Source organism: Ctenopharyngodon idella, chromosome 12 (genome assembly GCF_019924925.1).
Source record: "Ctenopharyngodon idella isolate HZGC_01 chromosome 12, HZGC01, whole genome shotgun sequence".
Lineage (NCBI taxonomy): Eukaryota > Metazoa > Chordata > Actinopteri > Cypriniformes > Xenocyprididae > Ctenopharyngodon > Ctenopharyngodon idella.
Genome location: NC_067231.1, coordinates 2,462,505 through 2,484,009, shown reverse-complemented (window position 1 = coordinate 2,484,009; position 21,505 = coordinate 2,462,505). Strand labels below are relative to the sequence as shown.

Here is a 21,505-nt window from a genome sequence, read left to right as displayed (position 1 = left end):
CTGTGCCGTGACAGGTTGTCAGGTGTGCCGTGGAAAATTATCAAATGTGACTAAAACTTGTAACTCCATTGGCTCCTCAAGCTGTCAGTCAAACCTCATAACTCCACCCGCCTCCATTTAGAATGTGCCACGTGCGGTTTGGAGTTGGAGATCTCTGCTTGTTTGCAATGCAAGGGTAAATTAAATAAATGATGTTTGTGTAAGTACAGTGTTTTGTTTACTCAAGAAAAACTATGTCCATAAAGGCTAACGTTTATTGTATTTGAAGAGTGGAGAACAATCTTAGCCTTTGCCGTCTAGTTGAAGCATACTGTTTTAAATATCCTGTGCATAGCACATCTTTTGTATCATAAGATTTTGATTGTGAGATTTCAACAACAAGAAAAACTGAGCGCCCATATAGCTACAATAAACTTTAAATCCTGTATGTTGATGAAAACGTAATCCGATGCACTTACTGCCTCAGATGAGGCTGTTCCAGTGACAATCTGTCAATTGCTGGTCAAAAACCTCCTAACTCAATTTGAGCTTGATTTTCATTAAATGTTAATATTATAGTAATGACACGTGCAAGTGTCTGACCATAGCTATATAAAGCCACAATACCAAATTCTACGACACGGACAATATTTAAATTTGTTTCATCACCAACATCATACTATGACCTTATTATGTTCCTACCTGACTTAGGCTCAAGTTTCACATTAAATGTGAGTACTACTTTTAATATAATATCTAGTTTTTATATGCCATTTGAAGCAATGCATGTTTGTGCAATTTTGTTATATTTTTTGTATAGTGGTGTGCCATGGGATTTTTTACTTTTCAAAACCGTGCCGTGGCAAAAAAAGGTTGGGAAACACTGATTTAGCAGACGCTTTTATCCAAAATGACAAATGAGGAGAACAATAGAAGCAGTTAAACCAACAAAAGGGCAACAATAAGCGCTGTGACAAGTTAGTCTAGCACAGCACATGTAGCAAGGTTTTATTTAGATAAATAAAAATAGGTAGAATAGAAAGAATAAAAAGTGTTAGTACTAATGGGACAAGTGTTGATGAAAAACATGTCTTTTGCCAGTTTTTGAAAATCTAACTCAGCTGCTTAGGTTGAGTTAGACAGCTCAAGCCGCCAGCAGGGAACAGTCAAAGTAAAGGTCAGTGATTTTGTGCCTCTATGGGATGGCACCACAAGGCGCTGTTCACTTGCAGAACGCAAGCTTCTGGAGGAGGGCGTAAGTAATGAGTTTAGGTACAGGGGTGCAGAGCTAGTGGATGTTCTGTAGACAAACATCAGTGCCTTGAATTTGATGCGACCAGCTATTGGCAACCAGTGTAATTTGATGAAGAGTGGTGTGACGTGCGCTCTCTTTGGCTCATTAAAGACCACTCTTGGTGCCACACTATAGATCAGTCACAGAGGTTTGACAGTACATGCTGGAAGGCCTGCCAAAAGAGCATTACAGTAGTCCAGTCTGGATAGAACAAGAGCTTGGACAAGGAGTTATGTAACATGCTCTGATAGGAAGGGCCTGATTTTCCTAATGTTATAAAAGGCAAATCTGCAGGCCTGGGCAGTTCTAGCAATGTGGTCTGTGAAGTTTAACTGATCATCAATCACAACTCCAAGGTTCCTTGTTGTTCTGGAAGGAGTTATGGTTGATGAGCAAAGCAAAATGGATATGGTTGACTGTAACTACAAGAAGGTCTGTCTTGGCAAGGTTGAGTTGAATGTGATGGTCCTTCATGCAGCAAGAAATGTCTGTCGGGCAGGCTGAGATGTGAGCGACTACCGTCATCCGGCTGAAATGAGAGGCAGAGTTTTGAGTCATCAGCATATCAGTAATAGTAAAAGCCATGTTTCTGAATGACAGATCTTAGGGCGTTTTCACACCTGTTGATCAATTGCATTGTTCTGAAACAGGGACTTAATTTGTTACAATGTTGCTTTTTCTTCTTGGTTGAGTTCGCTTTCACAAGACAATATTTTAAAGTGTACCAATTTGTGTTTATGCAAGTCACATGAGTGTACAACTGTCCTCTTTTTGGTCAGAGTTTCCTCTGCGTCATCCATTAAAACAATTGACAAATTCGCTTCATGAGCTTATTGTGACTTTTTTTGTAACCGTCGAGACACATTGAAACACTATACGAATGTAGCGATTGTTTTGGTGCAGATGCGAGTGCGATTGTCATGTTTACATATGCCTAAACGAACCGAGCCAAGGAAGAAAATGCAACTGGTTCTGAAACAAGCGCTCAGGTGTGAAAGCACCCTTACTGATGTAATGTTGATGGAGAAGAAAATTGGTCCAAGCACTGAGCCCTGAGGCACCCCAGTAGCTAGATGTTGCGATTTAGACATCTCGCCCCTCCAAGACACCTTGAAGAACCTACGTGAGAAGTAAGACTTGAGCCACTGGAGTGGCTGCTAAATTATATACTACATTTGTATTAATTCAAGCGCACTCTCTCTTTATCTCCCAGCGCTGTCTAGTAGGCTAACTGTGTCGAGACACACGCAAACAGTATATGAATGTTATAATGCAGCTAGAGCAGGAATCAAGGCTTCGTGGGGACCACATTCATGCACGGAGAAGCGCAATTATGCAACATTTTAAGATGAAAAGGTGCTCTTTGGATTTTAACTGCAATAACTAATGTGCTCACTCACAGAATCGGACACTGCTGCATTTTATATAACACATTTCCCATTATGAAATGTGATATAATTTAGTTTGTTGGTCCGTTGGGTCGGATTGCTTTCACACCACAAGCAAACCGCCCCAGAGTTCATTTGCAATCGGGCTGAGACCATCTCGTTCAGGCGGTCTTGGAGCAATTGTTTTGGTGCGGATCCAAGTGCGATTGTCATGTTTACATATGCCATAACTGAACCAAGGGAGAAAATGCACCAGGTTCCGAAACAAACGCTCAGGTGTGAAAGCACCCTTAGTGATGTAATGTTAATGGAGAAGAGAATTGGTCCAAGCACTGAGCCCTGAGGCACCCCAGTAGGCACCCCAGTAGCTAGATGTTGCGACTTAGACATCTCGCCCCTCCAAGACACCCTAAAGGACCTACCTGAGAGGTAAGACTTGAACCACTGGAGTGCAGTTCATGAGGGTTCATGAGGGTTAACAGGAGGATCTGGTGGTTAACTGTGTCAAAAGCAGCAGATCTATGAGTACTGATGATTTGGAAGCTTCTCTTGCCAGTCTCAAAGCTTCAGTAATCACAGTTTCGGTTGAGTGGCCGCTTTTGAAGCCAGACTGGTTGCTGTCCAGTAGGTTGTTCTATGTGAGAAAGGCAGAGACATGGTTGAACACGACTCAAGTGTTTTTGCAATTAATGTAAAAAATCACTTGAGTGATAAAGTGCATGAGAAGTTGAATTTCCAAAGTACTATCACTCTTTTGTCTCTCCATCTGCAGCACACAGCAACTCTTCTATTCAGCTTTGTGTTCCTGATCTCCTAAATGATAACTGATAACAAGATTTCAAGTAGGAGTTGGAGTCTTCCTGTCTGTCAACTCGTAAGAGGAGAACACCGCTGACTGAAATATCTCTGGCAAAAGTGTGTATTAACCCTATCACATGCTAAGTGTGTGACACATCGTCAGCTGTTCATGCGCATGGACAACACGAAAACACTAGAAAAAGCCTTCAGGACATTAGACGGTCAAGAAGATGTGAGAAATCTTTGAGTTCAAGATGGTCGAACTGAATCCACAGATTCACATGATGATGATGTTGGTGTGCAGAGTTTTTTGTTGTATTGCCATAAAATACAGTATTAAACAAAAGATCTCTGCATGTAAACTTTATTCCACTTGTTTACACTAATCAATAAGGTTTGTTAACATTAATGCATTAGTTATCATGAACTAAACATTTTTTATTAAGTTTAATAGTAAATAGTTTAGCATTAATCCAATGCTTTTAATAACTGTTGCATTTACTAATATATATATATATATATATATATATATATATAACACCTTATTGTAAAGTGTTACCAGTCTATTCCTAAGTTCATTTATAAATTCTGCAGGAGACAAATTTAACTTTTTGATATTTTTGTAATATTATAATATTAAGCACATTTGCCTCCAGTGAGATTTTCTCACATCATAAGGTCATTCCAGTAATAGTGTTGTGTGATAAAGCCTTTGTGTTTGTTCTTGTTGGCTTGAAATGATTTGACAGTGTGATCTTGTGTGTGTGTGTGTGTGTGTGTGTGTTTGGTCATTCTGCTTGTGTTCTAATGCATCACATGCAACATTTATCAGCAATTTCAGTCTCATACTGATCCACAGTATGACATAGTGCTCCATTTGCACCATTCATGAGTTCACACTTACAAATAAGTCAGATAAATAAATGGTATGCGTATTTAGCGTGCTGTCCGAGGAGAGGGCTCCGAGCTCGGTATTTGGCCCGAACCCAGAGTACTCCCCCCGTATTCTGGTTTAGGAAGATAACCAGGCGAGTGTGAGACTTGGTTAGGAAGATAACCGGGCGAGTGTGGGGAGACGGGGTGTTGGAGGGATGCTGAAAAACTGTCAAGAAACATGGGTGAGTCGACTGCGTATTTATAATGCCCTCCACTTATGCTGATTGGGTAGACATGTTGATTACAGATTGCTGACAGCTGGTTGGAATGACGTGATGATTGAAAGGATCATTTGAAAGCGCTCCTCCCGAATTTTGTTAATAAAACATCATTTATCACACACTGAAACACACTCATCAACACAAGAATGATTCATGTAGGCCTACTTTCTTTTTTAAACCTAAAATGCTTGCAAGTCAGAAAGTGCACAACTTTTTGGCTTCATTTGTCACTGGACGTGATCATTCATCTGATAAGGAATGAATTCCTCAAAATGTCTTTATATTATTATTATTATTATTATATGCATTTTAGATTAGTAAAATACTGTAGAAAGATTAATAATTACTGTAACAAATCTATTGCTCATTGTTAGTTAATGTTATAGTTAATGCAAAGACTTGTGTTGGACCTTATTGTCAAGTGTCATCATTACGTTTAAATAATGAAAAATTATTGACAAAACAAGTCTGCATCTTTTATTTATGCTTCTAGTTGTATCTAAATGATAATTTCTGATCACATATGCATTTAGTAGGGATCCACAATAATAAAATTCTGTCAGAAACCAATAAACATCATGTAATGGCTGATAAACAATAACTGGCAGATATTAAAAATCTGTACTTTTTTTTTTAACAGTAAAAACTAGAATCTATATTTTTGGCAATGTCTCTTGAAAGTTATGATGCTTCAATGAGTTTAGGCACAGCACCAGTATAATATACTCTATGAAATATGGATAACTATTGATCAATAACTGATGTGGTGCTGATATTTAATCCATTTTACTCTTGTTTTGCATATTACATAATGTAGAGTCCTGTAAAGCACTGTAATACACACAGTTCATACAGGAGAGGTGTTGAAGAAGCATGCGGTGTGCTTTCGCTGATGTGTTTTCCATCAAACGGCTCTTTCAGCATGATATTAATGCAGTATTTTGTGTTTGCTGCATTCCCTTTACAGGAATGTTGTAAACTGACCGCTAAGGGCTTCACAGGTGCCTTTGATGGAAATAACAACGGGGAAGATGAATGGAGATGCTGTGCGCCCAATTAGACAGCAGGATTATGTTACATAAGGGTTTTTATTGAGCTCTGGAGATGAGATGCCCACCTGATGGGCCTGAAGCGGGCACAAATCAGCCTCAGATGAGCGCCGTGAATGACCACCCGCTCCAGCCTTTAAAATCTGATCAAGAACAGGAAAATGGATGAAAGAAGCATGGAGGATAAATGGACAAATGAATGGATGGATGGATTGGTGAGGAGCGGATTAAAAAAGAAAGAGAGGGAGTGAGAAAAGAGAGGAGATGGCTGTTATACAGCGGCCACACTTAAAAATGTGCATATATATGTATAAATCAAAACAAGTAACATTATTTAATTCATTCAGTCATTTATTTATTTATTTATTTATTTATTTATTCAGTCATTTATTTATTTATTTATTTATTTATTTATTTATTTATTTATTTATTCAGTAAGTCAATTATTGATTTATTTATTCAGTCAGTTATTTATTTATATATTAAGTTATTCATTCAATCATTCAGTTATTGAATTAGTTATCTATTTATTCAATCATTTATTTATTTAGTCAGTCATTAATTTAGTCAATCAATCAATTATTTATTTATTTATTCAGTCAATTATTTATTTATTCAGTAGGTCATTTATGAATTTATTTATTTACTGTTTATTTGTTTATTTATTCAGTCACTTATTTATTAATTTAGTCAATCAATCAATTAAACTAAATAAAAATGAGAACTGTTGCTTTAACAACTAGCTGAAATAAAATGTTTAAGTTTTATTCCAGGTAATGTTTATTTTATTTGAATATTTAAATTTTTTTTTGTTTGTTTGTTTGTTTTGTTTTAGTGAACTTGATGTGCTATTTTGTATCAAATGCAATGCAATGACATTCATACATTTCAAAGTGCGACTGAAGTGTCCAAAAGTATCAAATACATTAGCATGTTTACCAAGAAAGTCCAGTCCAGTGGGCATATGCATCTCTCAAAAGATAATATGCCTTCCTCCTCAGATTTGCACTCAGACACTCTTTTATTTTCCTCTAGTGATGAAAGATGAACAGAAAATGGGAGAGAGAGACTGAAGGTTCGCTACAGGAATCTTCCACATATGCAAATTTTATCAAGTGGTGATCTGTTATTCTGAGGATGAACAAAACCCCAGTGTTTGCAGTCAACTTATTACAGTTACATTGATGTTTGATGCAGTCATGATGCCAGTGCACTTACGGGGGACGGTGCATCAAGTACATACTTTACCCTGATGTCAGATAAGATTGCCACAAATAAAAGCTCCTACTGACACTTTAATCAGATATAATACGGATACAGAACCCCTCACAGACCACTTCAGTTAGTTTTAATACTACCAGGTTCTCCCTTGACATCATTATCATTTCACTACAAGTGTTTGCCAGCCGCTTCTGTAATAGATGTTTTCTTCTAAAAGTTTTGTCATTTCCTCAGCAGAAAGTCTTACATAACAAAGACGCATGTTATGTTGTCTCTATTCCACATACAGACGTAAAAGCATTTTGTCAGCTACTTACTGTAACGTACCCACTGTTGGTATTCAGTTTCCATTTTTAGTAAATCTTAATTGGATCCTAAGTGGTTTAGTTCATATTTTGTGTTTCTGCGTGGGAGGATTGTCATTCTCTGAAGCTACGGAACGATTTAATTAACAAAAACTCTAATAGACTTGCAATCTTTGTTGGTTTGAGAGTAGAAAATGTAGCTATGAGTCATCATATGCATGGTCTCGTAACGAGACTTTAATTAAGGATATTTTCAGTGTAATTACAGACTGCAGGCTGGATGGTGCGTGCGTCACTACAGGATTGAGTTCAAGAGAGGTGTCAAAATGCCACTGTTTATGACGTTTCACCTTTGAGATTGTGTGTTTATGCGGGTTAAACTCAGCATCGTCTTTTGAGTTCTTGTGGTAAGAGGAATAAGTTATGCTCCATTACGGCCTACAAAAAAAAAAAAAAAAAAAACTTTTTCTGTGTTTAAGTGCTATAATCGGGTCCCCGGTGCATCTACCAATCCAGAAAATGTGAAAAGGACAACCCAGTAACTTTGTTTTGGTAAGCCTTTCTCTGCAAGAATGTGAAAAAACGAGCCCCTCAGACTTCGCTCCCTTTGTGACGTAGGAAGGGGATCTTATTATAATTTTACCACCCCTTAATCTGCACGTTTCCACCCATGGCGCCGCCATTTTGTTTTCGCAAGCACAAATGGTGTACCAATTCTAACCAGGGATGTGCAACAGCGATCGAGTACTCGAGTACTCGACTGTGACAGCGACGATCGATCATGTAAACGATTGGTTACTTTGGGCAGCGCCCTGAGCTCTGATTATTTAGCTTCTCACAGATATGCGTCTAAAAAGACGTGAGAGAGAATGTCTGGCTTCACTTTGACAAGATAGAGGAAAATATAGTTAAATTTTTGAACTAAAAATTGAACTATATTTAAAATATATAAAAATAAAGACAAAAGCCAAGCTTTTATCTTGTGCTGAAAATATCCTTTAAATTGTATTCATAATTAATTTAACAATAATCATCAGCATAGGCGCCGAGCCTCCGAGCACCCACGGAAAAACACAAGATATCCTCATTTAATTTCAACCAATAAAAATTGATTGAAGCCTTCAGACACGGCTTTCTTTTTGTTTTTATAGTCCATTTGAGGCAGTTTCTATTTAGTTAATGTTGAGAGCGCATTTTTAACGCACACAAGAGCACATCCATGTAATTCACGAGCACGAATCTCTGCTCGGACGCGCTCAAACTTTGTCCTGTCATGAATCTCAATGTGCTTTTTCTCATGAAGAGAGGGCACCCACCAGCAGAAACATAAATCGGCGCCTGTGATCATCAGTGATTTTCATACTGTAAAAAAACATTTTGGTTGATCAGAAAGTGCAAATTGAATCCAAAATATTGCTGAAATATTAGAATAAATAAAAAATGACAATAGTGACACTAATGTAGCCTAATAGAATGTGAATTTGTTGTGCTTTCGTTTCATTGGCTTTCGCTTTAAAGCGCAATAGGAGTTACACTTTCGGTTTGTATTCACAAACTTTTTGCAGATGAAAGTTGTAATAATAATAATGTAGATGAAAATAAAGCACAAATCTGCCATAAACATAGCATTATAATGAGAACTTTATAGAAATCTATAGTAAATTCTGTGAAATGAAAGCCATCACGGCGGGAGCTCTCTCTTTCTCTCGCTATAGCACGCAACTTAAAGTTCACTGGCATTTGCATACTTTTTTTTGCAGATACAAGTTGTAATGTTACGTCTATATTATGTATCTGAGTTATCTGATTAATATCATAGGGCTTCAGTTTATTGGCATAAAGTCACTATTCCTTTTCCACTATTCCTTTTAGATGCTTCTTAATAACATCGCTGCATCATAATTATAATCTAACAGTGTTCTAATCACGTGTTCATGTTTTCATGGACAGGTTTTCATGTTATATTTTTAGTTTTAACATTCATTTTCATAACAGTCTTCAGATATTTTCATTATCTCCATGACGGCCATGCCCCGCCCCCTGCACACGCCCCGCCCCCCTAGTACTCGATTACTCGTTTTTGAAACCTATCGATGATCGAAATGAAAAATTGCCAAAAATGCCCACCCATAGTTCTAATGCCATGGCAAAAATTCGAGCAAAGCATGCTAACTGATCTGTCGTTGGCTGCACAGACGAGCACAGAACACTGTTTAGAGTCTCGTTAGCTTAGATAGCCTGCAAGTTCTGCAAGCTCGATTGCCAAAAAAGGAGCGTTTCTGTCCGAGCGAGACCATTCACAGCGTCTGATAGCAATCATAAACGTTAGCCTGGTGTGTATGGCTCTGTTTGGCAAACAGGTATGCTATGTATAGTTGGCATCCCGTCCATACGGGTTTTGCACAAAAGATTAACATGACGGCACATGCTAGTCGATGAGTTGAATCAACTCCACAGCAACTACATAAATTTATCCACTAACCATTCAGAAACATCCAGTTTCATTCTAAAAGTTGTAACTTCTTCCTGAGTCTCTCCATCAGTGTCGACTCCGGTTTGAACAATGTAAGGATGAACACCGTTACTGACAATCCTCATTTTGGCTGCGTGAGATTCTCAGCTTTGTTGTTGTTGAGCAGCCAAAGCGTGAGCTGTTAAAGCTCCGCCCTCTTCTGGAAAGGGGGCCGGGAGCAGCAGCTCATTTGCATTTAAAGGGACACACACAACAACGTCGTGTTTTTGCTCACACCCAAATAGGGGCAAATTTAACAAGCTATAATAAATGATCTGTGGGGTATTTTGAGCTGAAACTTCACAGACACATTCTGAGGACACCAGAGACTTATATTACATCTTGTGAAAAGGGGCATTATAGGTTCCCTTTTAAAACTAATTTAAAAATTTTTACTTATTTTAACTAAAAATTTTAATTAAAACTAAAACTGAAATAAATACAAATGAACCCTGAATAGTAATATTTAAAAAAAGTGAGAAACTAATAAAATGACAAAAACACGTTACTGAATTTTACCTGAATGTCTTTGTTTCCACTATGAGCATATTTATGCTGATTCTAAGCGATTTGTAAATGCATTTTGAAAATATGAGAATTTAAATTAAATCAAATAGATGAAAATAGTTAATAATGAACTATCCCATGATTATTATTTTTTGAGACAGAAATCTTACCTGTGTCTTTTATGCATGACTGAATTGCATCATATCATGTTATTAGTTTGGTTAGTTATAGTTAGTTTGTTTATGTTAAAACTGTATCATCGAAATGAATGGACATTTTATATCTGGTTCAAATACATATCTTATGTCCACACACTTTGTCCTGTATCACAAATAAAACAATTGACTCCAAGCATATCTACAGCAATATGCTTACAAAATCTTTTACAGTAAAAGGTGAAGATGTCTTTTTTTTTCTTTATGGCCATTATTTCATGTATGCAAAACAGAATTACCATACCGTAATTTTTCTATAATTATTCATAAGTGTAACTTTGTCTTTGTGCCTGAAAACTGAAAGAGATTAAAAATTGAAAGGGAGAAATTTCACTAATATAATTACTACACACATCTGTAGCAGCACGTTCATGTTTATCGGGTCAAAAGTGTCCCTCTGCAGACCAAAGCAACAGCTTTATTAACATGAACATCATGGTGGCGCCGTCCTGACATCATTTACACCGTCGCTGCATGTTCTGTTCTGTTCTGTTGAGCGCCGGCGTGCATAATACACTTCTAATGAGGCCTGGACTCTATACACACACACACACACACACACACACCCCCACACACACACCGCTGGATGGATTTCTGTCCAGCTGCTTAAAATTGAATCCTAATGATCCTTTATCATCATATTTATATCAGCATCTGCCACTGGTTTTGATTTCCATATACAGGATGTTCAGTCCATTGATCAAGCATATTAGTGATCCATAAATTCTTCAGAAATATCAAATAATTTCGATTTAGTGCACTCTGTTACGGTAATCTTGGAAACCCTTGATTGAGATTATGAAACGAACACGTTGCACAACTGTTTCTGGATAGTCCATGTGCCAAAATTGCCACTTTCACTCTGGAACAGAACAACCAAAAGTAATCATGTCCTGTTTCCAGTTTTCAGTCTCAGCATTTCCAATAGTTTCCCAAAGCATTTGCCCAGGTGTTGGATAATAGTTGCAATTTAGTTTGATGTTTGACTAGAGTCCTAGTCAAGTAAATATATAAATTACACTGTATAATTATTATATGACCCAAAAAATAATAAAATAAAATACTACCTGTCAAACGTTTGTAATCATTCAGATTTTATTTATGTTTTTGATAGGAAGGAAGGATCATGTGACACTGAAGACTGGAGTAATGATGCTGAAAATCCAGCTTTGATCACAGGAATAAATTACATTTTAACATCTATTCACATAGGAAACAGTTATTTTAAATTCTAATAATATTTCAGAATATTATTTCACAGTAATATTGTGAAATATTATTACAAATTATTACAAACAAATTATATATATATATATTAAATAAAGATGTTACAATAGCCTATGAATTCAGATTGAATATGTTTGAAATTCACATCTAATTCATGGAATGTTAGTAAAAACTCCTTGAATTATAATAATTATGAAATAAAACAATAAAAACACCAGCAACAACATGCAACTGGGGGGTTTTCTGCCCCAAAATCTGGTTGGTCATTTGGTTGATGATTGACATCTTAATAATATTTAATAGCTTTTATATTCAACATAAAATAAATTCTCATATCACTATCCCATGACAAAACAATTGATTATTTAAACTCAAAAGTTCATGTAATAAATCTCACAAATTTTGATATTCACAATTAATAAAACAGATATTAATGTTTTGAGCTGTGTTTTACCCTATCCTAATGTTTTACCCTATCTTAACCTACTTTCTGAGCTGATTTACAGCTGGTGGTTTCATTTATATATTTGGCAAAACACCTCAAACAAATTGCTGTTTTATTCCACATTCTGCCTCATTTATTCCATCTTGTGAAATATGAGTGTCTGCATTAGCATGTCTATTTGATAGCATGCTAAAGTCAAAACTTTTATTTTTCCCAATTAGCAGACTCAGTCACCCAGATTGACCTACAGGATTTGCAAAGCAAAACAGTTTCTGCCAGTATTTCTATCTGCCAGTAAAATTGTTTCAGTACATAACCACCATCTGGCTTCTCATCGTCCTCTCAAAAGTTCTTAATTAGGCACTGCGCGATACTCTTAATCACTTTGTCTGCTGTAATCGCGGGTGCCGGTGACCCGGGCTGAACTGGGAATAGCTGAAGAGAGACTCTCTGCTCATTAATTATGTGGTTCAGCAGGGTTTAGGTTGGGCTCTAATTCACCTAAGAGCTGCTTTTCCAACAGGTCGTCATCTGCCCACGATACAGGCACGGACTATGAATATCCATACAGTGAGGAGAGTGATTACAAACAAAACCTCAGCGTGTGTTTTGAGAGGCTCCTGAAAGAAAAAGGCCAGGGAAGAGGGGGGTTCTGTAGAAAGAAGAAAGCATTAATAATTCTAAAAGCTGTTGTTTGTACATTATGCATGTAGGAAAAGTAAAGGCAACTCAGGTTGTGTGAGGACAGGTCGCTTTAATTATTGTGAGAGAGATCCTTAAAAGAATATGCTGGAGAAACATGATTTGATTTGCTGAATATTCATGCCATCAATTCTTTGTAGGATATTTAAATGATTGTAAAGATATTTAGCAGTTAAACAAGATATGCTAATGTTATATTATACTTCAGGTTTAGCCATGCAATTTCCCATATATACATAAAAAATATAATTTTTATATTATATATAAATATTGTATATTTGTATAACATTAAGTGTGACTGCATAATTTTATTAAAAAATAATACACAAAACTAATTTTCTACACTTAAAAATAAAGGTTTCAAAATGGGGTTTTCGCAGCAACAACATAGAAGAACCATCTTAAGTTCCCCAAAGAACCTTTCATGGATGTTAAACGGTTCTTCATTGAACCATTGATGCTAATGAATAACCTTTGTTTTTAGAAGTGCAATTAAAAAAACAATTAAAATACTTGATTGGACTGGATAATAACGAAAATCAGCCAACAATAATGGTAAAAAAGCAGTCCATAAGATAATCTGATATAAACATTATTTGTAGTTTGGGTTGTCTCACCCACTGCAATGATATTGTTATCTTTTAATTATCTATTAGGTACAGAATAAATGAGACATTAATTAGGGTTAATGTTTTAATCGTAATTGTATCACTCTGACACTTATTTTAAAGTGCCCCATTATGCTTTTTCAGATATTACCTTTCATGTAGTGTGTAATACAGCTGTTTTTGAATAAAAGTTCTGCAAAGTTTCAAAAATCAAAGTGCAGAGAAATGGAGTTATTGTCTTCTAAAAGAAAGAAGCGATTCAGAACTGCCTGAAATGAGTAATCAGTAATTCCAGCCTTAAAGGGATAGTTCACCCAAAAATGAAAATTTGATGTTTATCTGCTTACTCCCAGGGCATCCAAGATGTAGGTGACTTTGTTTCTTCAGTAGAACACAAATGATGATTTTTAACTCCAACCGTTGCGGTCTGTCAGTCGTATAATGCATTGAAACGGTAACACCATCTATGAGAATAAAAAAAATCATGCACAAACAAATCCAAATTAAACCCTGCAGCTCATGACGACACAGTTCGAGAAACCGAACAGTATTTATATAATTTTTTACCTCTAATACACCACTATGTCCAACTGCCTTGCACATCCAGTTGGTGAGGTCTGAACGCGCTCTGACAACGGAAGAGATGTCTCGCACTCATTGAAGTATAAGCGCGAGACATCACTTCCGTTGTCAGAGCGCAAGGCAGTTGGACATAGTCGTGTATTAGAGGTAAAAAATGATATAAATACTGTTCGTATCACTGTGTATCAAGCAGTGAGGAAGAGCTGAAATTCAGATATTCTAATGGCCGTTTGGTTTCCATCACAGACTGTAAGCAATCGACCAATCGCAACAGACTGGGCCATCTGACCAATCAGAGCAGAGCAGGCTCTCGGAAAGGAGGAGTTTAAGGGACCGGATCCTTGATCGAACTGTTTCAGTCACTGTGAGAAAGGAGCTGATGCTGCAATGTGTATTATGAGAAAATGAGAAAGTGTTTTTGACTTTGCATGAATGTAAACCTATTGTATGAGTCTCCAAAACAAAATTAGGAAACTTTAAAATAGCATAATGGGAGAACTTTAAATATTAAGGTTTAAAGTGTCTAGTCTTTCTCACTATATAAGTCTACTAATGGGACACTTATTAGTTGTACACAGGGCCTAAAATTAACACTTGTCAAGCACCAAATGCCAATTAACACTTACTAAAATCAGTGTTTGGCAAGTATATGAAACTGTGTCAGTCACCAGATGGCTGGTAACATTTTTACCAGTTATCAATGTAAAGCTGCTTTGACACAATCTACATTGTAAAAAGCACTATATAAATAAAGGTGACTTGACTTGACTTTTAATAATTCTAACAATGCAATGCTGTGAGAACATGAACGTGAACAACGCTCTGTACAGTTGACGGTCAGTGCTGCATCATCACAAGAGTTTAAGCCTTACCACTGTAAATATTCAAGCACTAGAACATGCAAAAGGAAATTCGATACTCACACACTATGTGGGAATTTCAACATTCAAAACATCCAAAGTGCGCGCCCTGAACACCACGTCTCAGACAGCGCGCACATACTAAGTTGAACTCTCTTTCTCTTTCTCTGCAACATTTTTTTGCAGTTTTTGCCATTTCCAGTCGTTGTATTTTAACTAACTCATCCTAGAGATTTAATCAGATCAACATCATATTTGGTCAGTCTAATCTTAAAGCCTTAGTGATGTTAAATTGCAAAGATCTTGAGTTTTTGTTGGAGGGCGTGTCCGTGGCGGCCTGACAAAATCTGATGTTTCACCATGAAAGAGGAAGCTGTTGTAACTCAGGCATACAATGTCTGATGTCAGGAAGTGTGGCACTTTGAAATGACTTTGCCGTAATTCTCCTGTATTTACTCACTTACATGCATGTCACCCACTGTTCACTGTTTTCCTAAGGCCAACAGGTGGTGGTGGCCCCGGGTGCGAGGGCCCTTTCATCGCTGCTTGCAGCTTTAATTTCAGTTGTATCTTTGTTTCATTAGTTATTTGTGCTATTGCTTGATTATTTGTTCTTATTTTATTACTGACTGTTTACTTGTCTTTGAAAATGTAGGCTATTAAAATGATATTAGTTAAAGGGTTAGTTCACCCAAAAATGAAAATTCTGTCATTAATTACTCACCCTCGTGCCGTTTTACACCCGTAAGACCTTCGTTCATCTTCGGAACGCAAATTGAGATATTTTTGTTTAAATCCGATGGCTCCGTGAGGCCTACATAGGGAGCAATGACATTTCCTCTCTCAAGATCCATAAAGGTACTAAAAACATATTTAAATCAGTTCATGTGAGTACAGTGGTTCAATATTAATATTATAAAGCGACAAGAATATTTTTGGTGCACCAAAAAAAAAACTAAATAATGTCATTGCTCCCTATGTAGGCCTCACGGAGCCCTCGGATTTAAACAAAAATATCTTAATTTGTGTTCCGAAGATGAATGAAGGTCTTACAGGTGTAAAACGGCACGAGGGTGAGTAATTAATGTCAGAATTTTCTTTTTTGGGTGAACTAACCCTTTAAGCTAGTAGTTTTAGCTGTGGTATCGAAATTGGAATAGAGAATTGTGAATTTTCACTAGCATCTAAAATATTGGTGTCATAACTGCCTGTTTTTGCTTTATGGCTGTTAAAAAAATAGTTTTGGCCGGTAAAAAAAAAGTCAGTTAGTTTTATGCCCTGGTTGTACATATAAATGTTTCATTCACCAATAGATGACAGCTAGCAGCAGTTGCAGTGGTCTCTGATTCACTGTAAGAAGGTAAAGAAATGGTATGAAATGTTATAATTGCCCTCCAATCTCCCCTGATAATTAAGAACGAGTCTCTGAACTTCATTCAAATAGGTGTATGTGGTTGTGCGGCTGCTGTATGACTGCATTTGTTCATGTTTCAGGTTGCCAGATGGGAGCACAGGACACGAGGCCTGACCCGGCTGTTTGGCGGTCCGTACGTGGCCTGTTATTCCCTCGCTGTTCTCATCCTGCTCCTCAATGTTTACCGTAGCCACAGGTAACAACATCCACCACTGCCTTTGTATTATTTATTGTCATGGGTCAACTCTCTATCGCAATAAATAATGCTGTAAATTGATCAAGTGACCCATTTTGCACCATTTTGCATAAGACCAAAGATGCACTGTTTACTTTGCAGCCTTTTATTGATTTCATCAATAATAATACTGCGACATCTGTCTGACGTGGTCATCTGACCACCAGCACATTCACCGCGCTTATTTCATTTGGTTGATTCTCATGAGTATCTCGCCGTTGCCATGGCAGCCTTCATCTCCATGCTGCAGTTGCTGGTGTCATCGACGTTGCATGTGACATCCAGCAGCTCTGTGTGTGTGTGTGTGTGTGTTAGACGGGCTGGTGCTATTTTCTACCCCGTTCTGAGAGTGTGAATATGTTGCAGCACAAACAGACACTGAATACGCTACTGAGCTCAATCTCTATCAGGATCAGTCCTGTTACGCTGTACACTTTGAGCTTGCCAACATTTCCAAAATTGATATGCAAGGAAGTATTTCTATAAAAAGGTATAACAGACTTTCAGAAGTATGATCAAACTCAGGCACATAACTTTATTATGCCACTTTTTACAAGATGTAATATAAGTCTCTGGTGTCCCCATAATATGTCTGTGAAATTTCAGCTTAAAATACCACAAATCATTTATTATACCATGCTGTAAATGCCCATTTTTGAGTGGAAGGAAAAGCATGCTATTTTCGTGCATGTGTCTTCAAATGCAAATGAGCTGCTGCTCCCCGCCCCGCTTTTCCAGAAGGGGGCAGAGCCTGTACAGCTTGTGCCTCGAATACTCTGCTAAAAACTAATAAAACATCTGTTTGGGTTTGAGCATCATCTCTATCGTGGCCACGCTCACGTGACATTGCAGTTCTTCATCATCATAAAAGTTAATTATTTGCATGCATTTAAACAGTTTAAGCTTCTAATATATGGTTTTCTCAGTACACACAACTGAAGCACGCGCACAGAAAGCTGGCTATCAGATGGCGCGTCCTGTGAGTATTAAGCTGATTTCTCTTACACGTCTTATTGCACCTAAAGGGTTAGTTCACCTAAAAATGAAAATTCAGTCATAAATGACTCACCCTCATGTCGTTCCACACCCGTAAGACCTTCGTTCATCTTCAGAACACAAATTAAGATATTTTTGATGAAATCCGATGTCTCAGTAAGGCCTCCATTGACAGCAAGATAATTAACACTTTCAAATGCCCAGAAAGGTACTATTTAAATCAGTTCATGTGACTACAGTGGTTCAACCTTAATGTTATGAAGCAATGAGAATACTTTTTGTGTGCCAAAAAAAACAAAATAACGACTTTATTCAACAATATCTAGTGATGGGCGATTTCAAAACACTGCTTCATGAAGCTTTGAAGCTTTGCGAATCATTTGTTTCGAATCAGTGGTTCGGAGCGCGTATCAAAATGCCAAAGTCATGCCCCCAGTGGTGAAACATTGAAATTTCGAAACATTTATGATGTAACAAAGCCTCGTTTACTGAAATCACGTGACTTTGGCAGTTTGATACACGCTCCGAACCACTGATTCGAAACAAAAGATTCTTATACTTCATTCGAAATTTATAGTGCCACTAAGTTGTCAGTCGCTGCATCCTTTTTCATGCGACCAAGAGTGATAGCCATTTTAGTATAAGTGGCCATGCGTGCTTAGAATATTTTAGCGTCCCGCTGCGGACGTGAAATAGAATTTCAACTTTTTTTTTGGATAATTATTGACAATCTTGGTTCCGATCAGGCAAAAAACCTAGGACTAGATTGCAAAAGAAGGTTTTTCAAAAAATCTAAAATACTCGCAAATTTTGAGAAGTGCGTTTTGTTCATCTTGAGCCAAGGATTCCTATGATGCAAGACAATTGAGTCTGCGACTAAAGCCCGGGATACACTGCACAATTTTAGCAATCCTATAAGATCATTACTTTATCACACTGGATGATATGGATCTATTAAACTTGGGTACGACATGCATGTAGACTGTACGATGATGACACCTGTTGACTCGTAGGCTACGATGCAAGTTTCTATAGAAGAATAAAACATCATCAGCATGCACTAGTGGTTAACAAAAAGACCATGTTGAATCACACTTTGGCAGTTGTAGTTTTTGTGTGCTGAAAAAAAAAACGAAGCAGCGAAAGAAGAAGGGAAAAGAGCTTGAGGTGAGCAGTTTTAAGTTTTGATTTCATGTCGCATTTTTATTGGCTGGTCAGTAGACGTAGGTCGTAGCAGCAAACACACTGCGTTGATCATGCTGAATTTCTGACACTGTCAGAAAATGATCGTAGGCTATCTTTGGTCGCAAGACCGGGAAAACGGCCATCTTTGAACCTCTCTCACTGTACGACATAGGACCACTGATTAAGAGCCACGATCACAGAAATCATCACGATTGTTTCACGATGACAATCTTTCATCTGGGACGGCCAAAAATCGTGCAGTGTATCCCGGGCTTAAAGGCCGGGACATTTCTATGAATTTCAAAAAGAGGAAAAAATATCAAGAGATCAATAGTGTTGGTCAGAAGAAGGGTACTAAACCAACCCAGAAAATTGAAAACAGACAGCACATAATTTCTGAAAAAATATAACATTTCATAGGGCCCTTTTATTGTAAAATAATAATAACAATAGATTATTCAATTTTTAAAGTTTAATTATTTCAATTAATTAGACATGCTTTTTGATAACTAAAATTTAATTCAACTATTAAAATGGAATCCAGAAAAAATAAAATGGAAAATAACGGAATCTAGAAAAATTCAAATGAAACAAAAAGGGGGGAAAATAAAATGGAATTTAAGGAAAAACGGCCAAGTCTGTGGAAATTTCCAGTTCTTTGTTAAGAAGGCAGCACTTTTTTCCACCTTCCTAATTTACGTATGTAGCACTTGCATGGCAACAAAACAGGGTTTTGTCACAGTGACTGTATGGTAATTTTTCCATGCCAATGGAACATGGCCATCTGTGTATTCACTGCTACACGTGAGGGTTTCTTACTGAGATGGGAAGAAAAGAAAGAAAGAGAGTAATAGCCAGAATGCATTAAGGATCTGAAGTGAAGCTTTACGTACCAGTTCAGAAAAAGACACAGGATTGCATGACAAAAATATTCTTTCCCTCTTAGCAATCAAAAGTCCTGCTTTCATCTTAGAACAGAATGATGAACAACCGGATTTACTCCGATAAGTGACCACAGAGCCAATCAGAGTGCTTTTCACATAATGCTCAGCTGAATAACGTGCGCTAACACTTTTCTTGAAGCCTTTATGTATAATGCATTATAAAGGTATTCATAAACTGCATGTAATCAGTGTTGGGGTAACTTGTCACAAGTTACATGCATTATGTAATCAGATTACTTTTTTGATGTAACAAGTAAAGTAATGCATTACTTTATAAATTTAGCATTAATATTTGAGTTACTTTTTAAAAAAAAAACAAATGCACATTACTTTTCAGTTTAAAAATATAAAATAAAGTAACTAAGTAACGCAATTAGTTACTTTTATAGGGAGTAACACATTACTTTTAAAAGTAACTTTCCACAACACTGCATGTAATGCATTATATCTTTTCATAAATAATTGTAATCAAAGTTAAAATGCATTATAATATTTTACATCTGAAATGCATTCTACTTTCTAAAGGTGTAGCAATGAATAGATAAGTTATAACTGTGGTTACAATTATATAATGGTGCATTATAAGGCATAATTAATGCAACCTGTTGAAAATCACATCTCTTTCTTGAAAGAAGATGATTTACTGTATGCTGCTTACAGTCTTTGGGGAGGCTAGACTTTCAAATAGGGAATTATGCACAAGCACGTCTTTTAATTTTTAGGCATCTGTCTGTGGGGACAGATTCTGCGATGGTACATTGGACACATTTCCAATTCCCCAAACAGACCCATCTAAAGCTATTAGCATATGGATTAACATCTATTATATTTAGCCACATTCCATTTATAATTAGATTTATATTAGTGATTAATCATTGCATGCATAATGTCTTTATTATTGTGTATGATTCATTACACTGTGGTTGCTCACAAATCCTGCAAGAATTGATGTAGTGAAAGGCAGCGGATGAAAGCTATTCATAGAGTCTCGGAGGATCGGAAGGTTCACAACGCCTTCGACAGTGAAACAAACCATCTATCTGACAGGGACGTTTCTTCCGAGGAGGCAAGGGAGGCAGTGCCTCCTCAAAAAATGATCCATATAACAAAAATAAAACAATGCAAATATTACAAAATGTGACATTAAAAAGTTTTTAAATTACTTGTTTTTCTAATGTAAGACTGTCCAACAGCAGCAGCTCTCTACATTGAGTGTAACTGGGACATACATTTACATTTGATTTATTAAAAAAAAAACTGTGAGGACTTTGCCTCCTCATTTCAGAACACCACTACTATCTGATGCCTTTTAAGAAGAATTTCATGTTGAAAGCACAAATAACTTTCCCTGTGAGGATTATTATTGATTAATCTCATGATAATGTTAGCCTGTTCTACGTGCAGTTTGTTCTGCCAAAATTAAATTTCAGCACCTAATCACACATGGAACTTAGTGCATTTATTTCATTTAAGAAATTAAGGGCATTTATCACTTCATTTCTCTAATTTTAGACCCATCACTATGTTCTCACACAATGTTAAACACATTTGTTCTGTTCTAGACTGTAAAAAAAAAAGCAATAAGCCTTGAGAAAACATGTACTCTAAAAAATGCTGGGTTAAAAACAACCCAAGTTGGGTTGAAAATGGACAAACCCAGCGACTGGGTTGTTTTTAACCCAGCAGTTGGGTTAAATATCTGCCCAACCTACTGGGCATTACTGTATTGCTGGCTTAAAATTAACCCAAAATAATAATTGAAAGGTGAACATTTATTGATAAGCAATTTAATAAATGTTTGTTTAATTATTATTCCTTAAACGTTCATTTATTAAACATATTAATAAATGTTAATTTCCAGCATACTTTGGGTTCATTTTAA

At 36.7% G+C, this 21,505-nt stretch overlaps 1 protein-coding gene and 1 long non-coding RNA gene across 3 annotated transcripts in view; one reads left to right on the top strand and one right to left on the bottom strand.

Moving 5' to 3' along the window:
* The window catches only part of pemt (phosphatidylethanolamine N-methyltransferase), a 74,456-nt gene that overhangs the window by 17,131 nt on the left and 35,820 nt on the right, over positions 1 to 21,505 (top strand). For both annotated transcript variants that reach the window (XM_051914266.1, XM_051914267.1), the window contains exon 3: positions 16,344 to 16,459. In XM_051914266.1, the coding sequence (XP_051770226.1) occupies positions 16,344 to 16,459 (116 nt within the window). The remainder of the gene's footprint in view (positions 1 to 16,343; positions 16,460 to 21,505) is intronic.
* Positions 11,921 to 15,163, bottom strand: LOC127523509 (uncharacterized). Its single transcript, XR_007932886.1, has 3 exons — positions 14,913 to 15,163; positions 13,755 to 13,871; positions 11,921 to 12,749 (listed from the first exon to the last, which is right to left on the bottom strand). It is a non-coding gene; the product is annotated as an uncharacterized LOC127523509 (long non-coding RNA).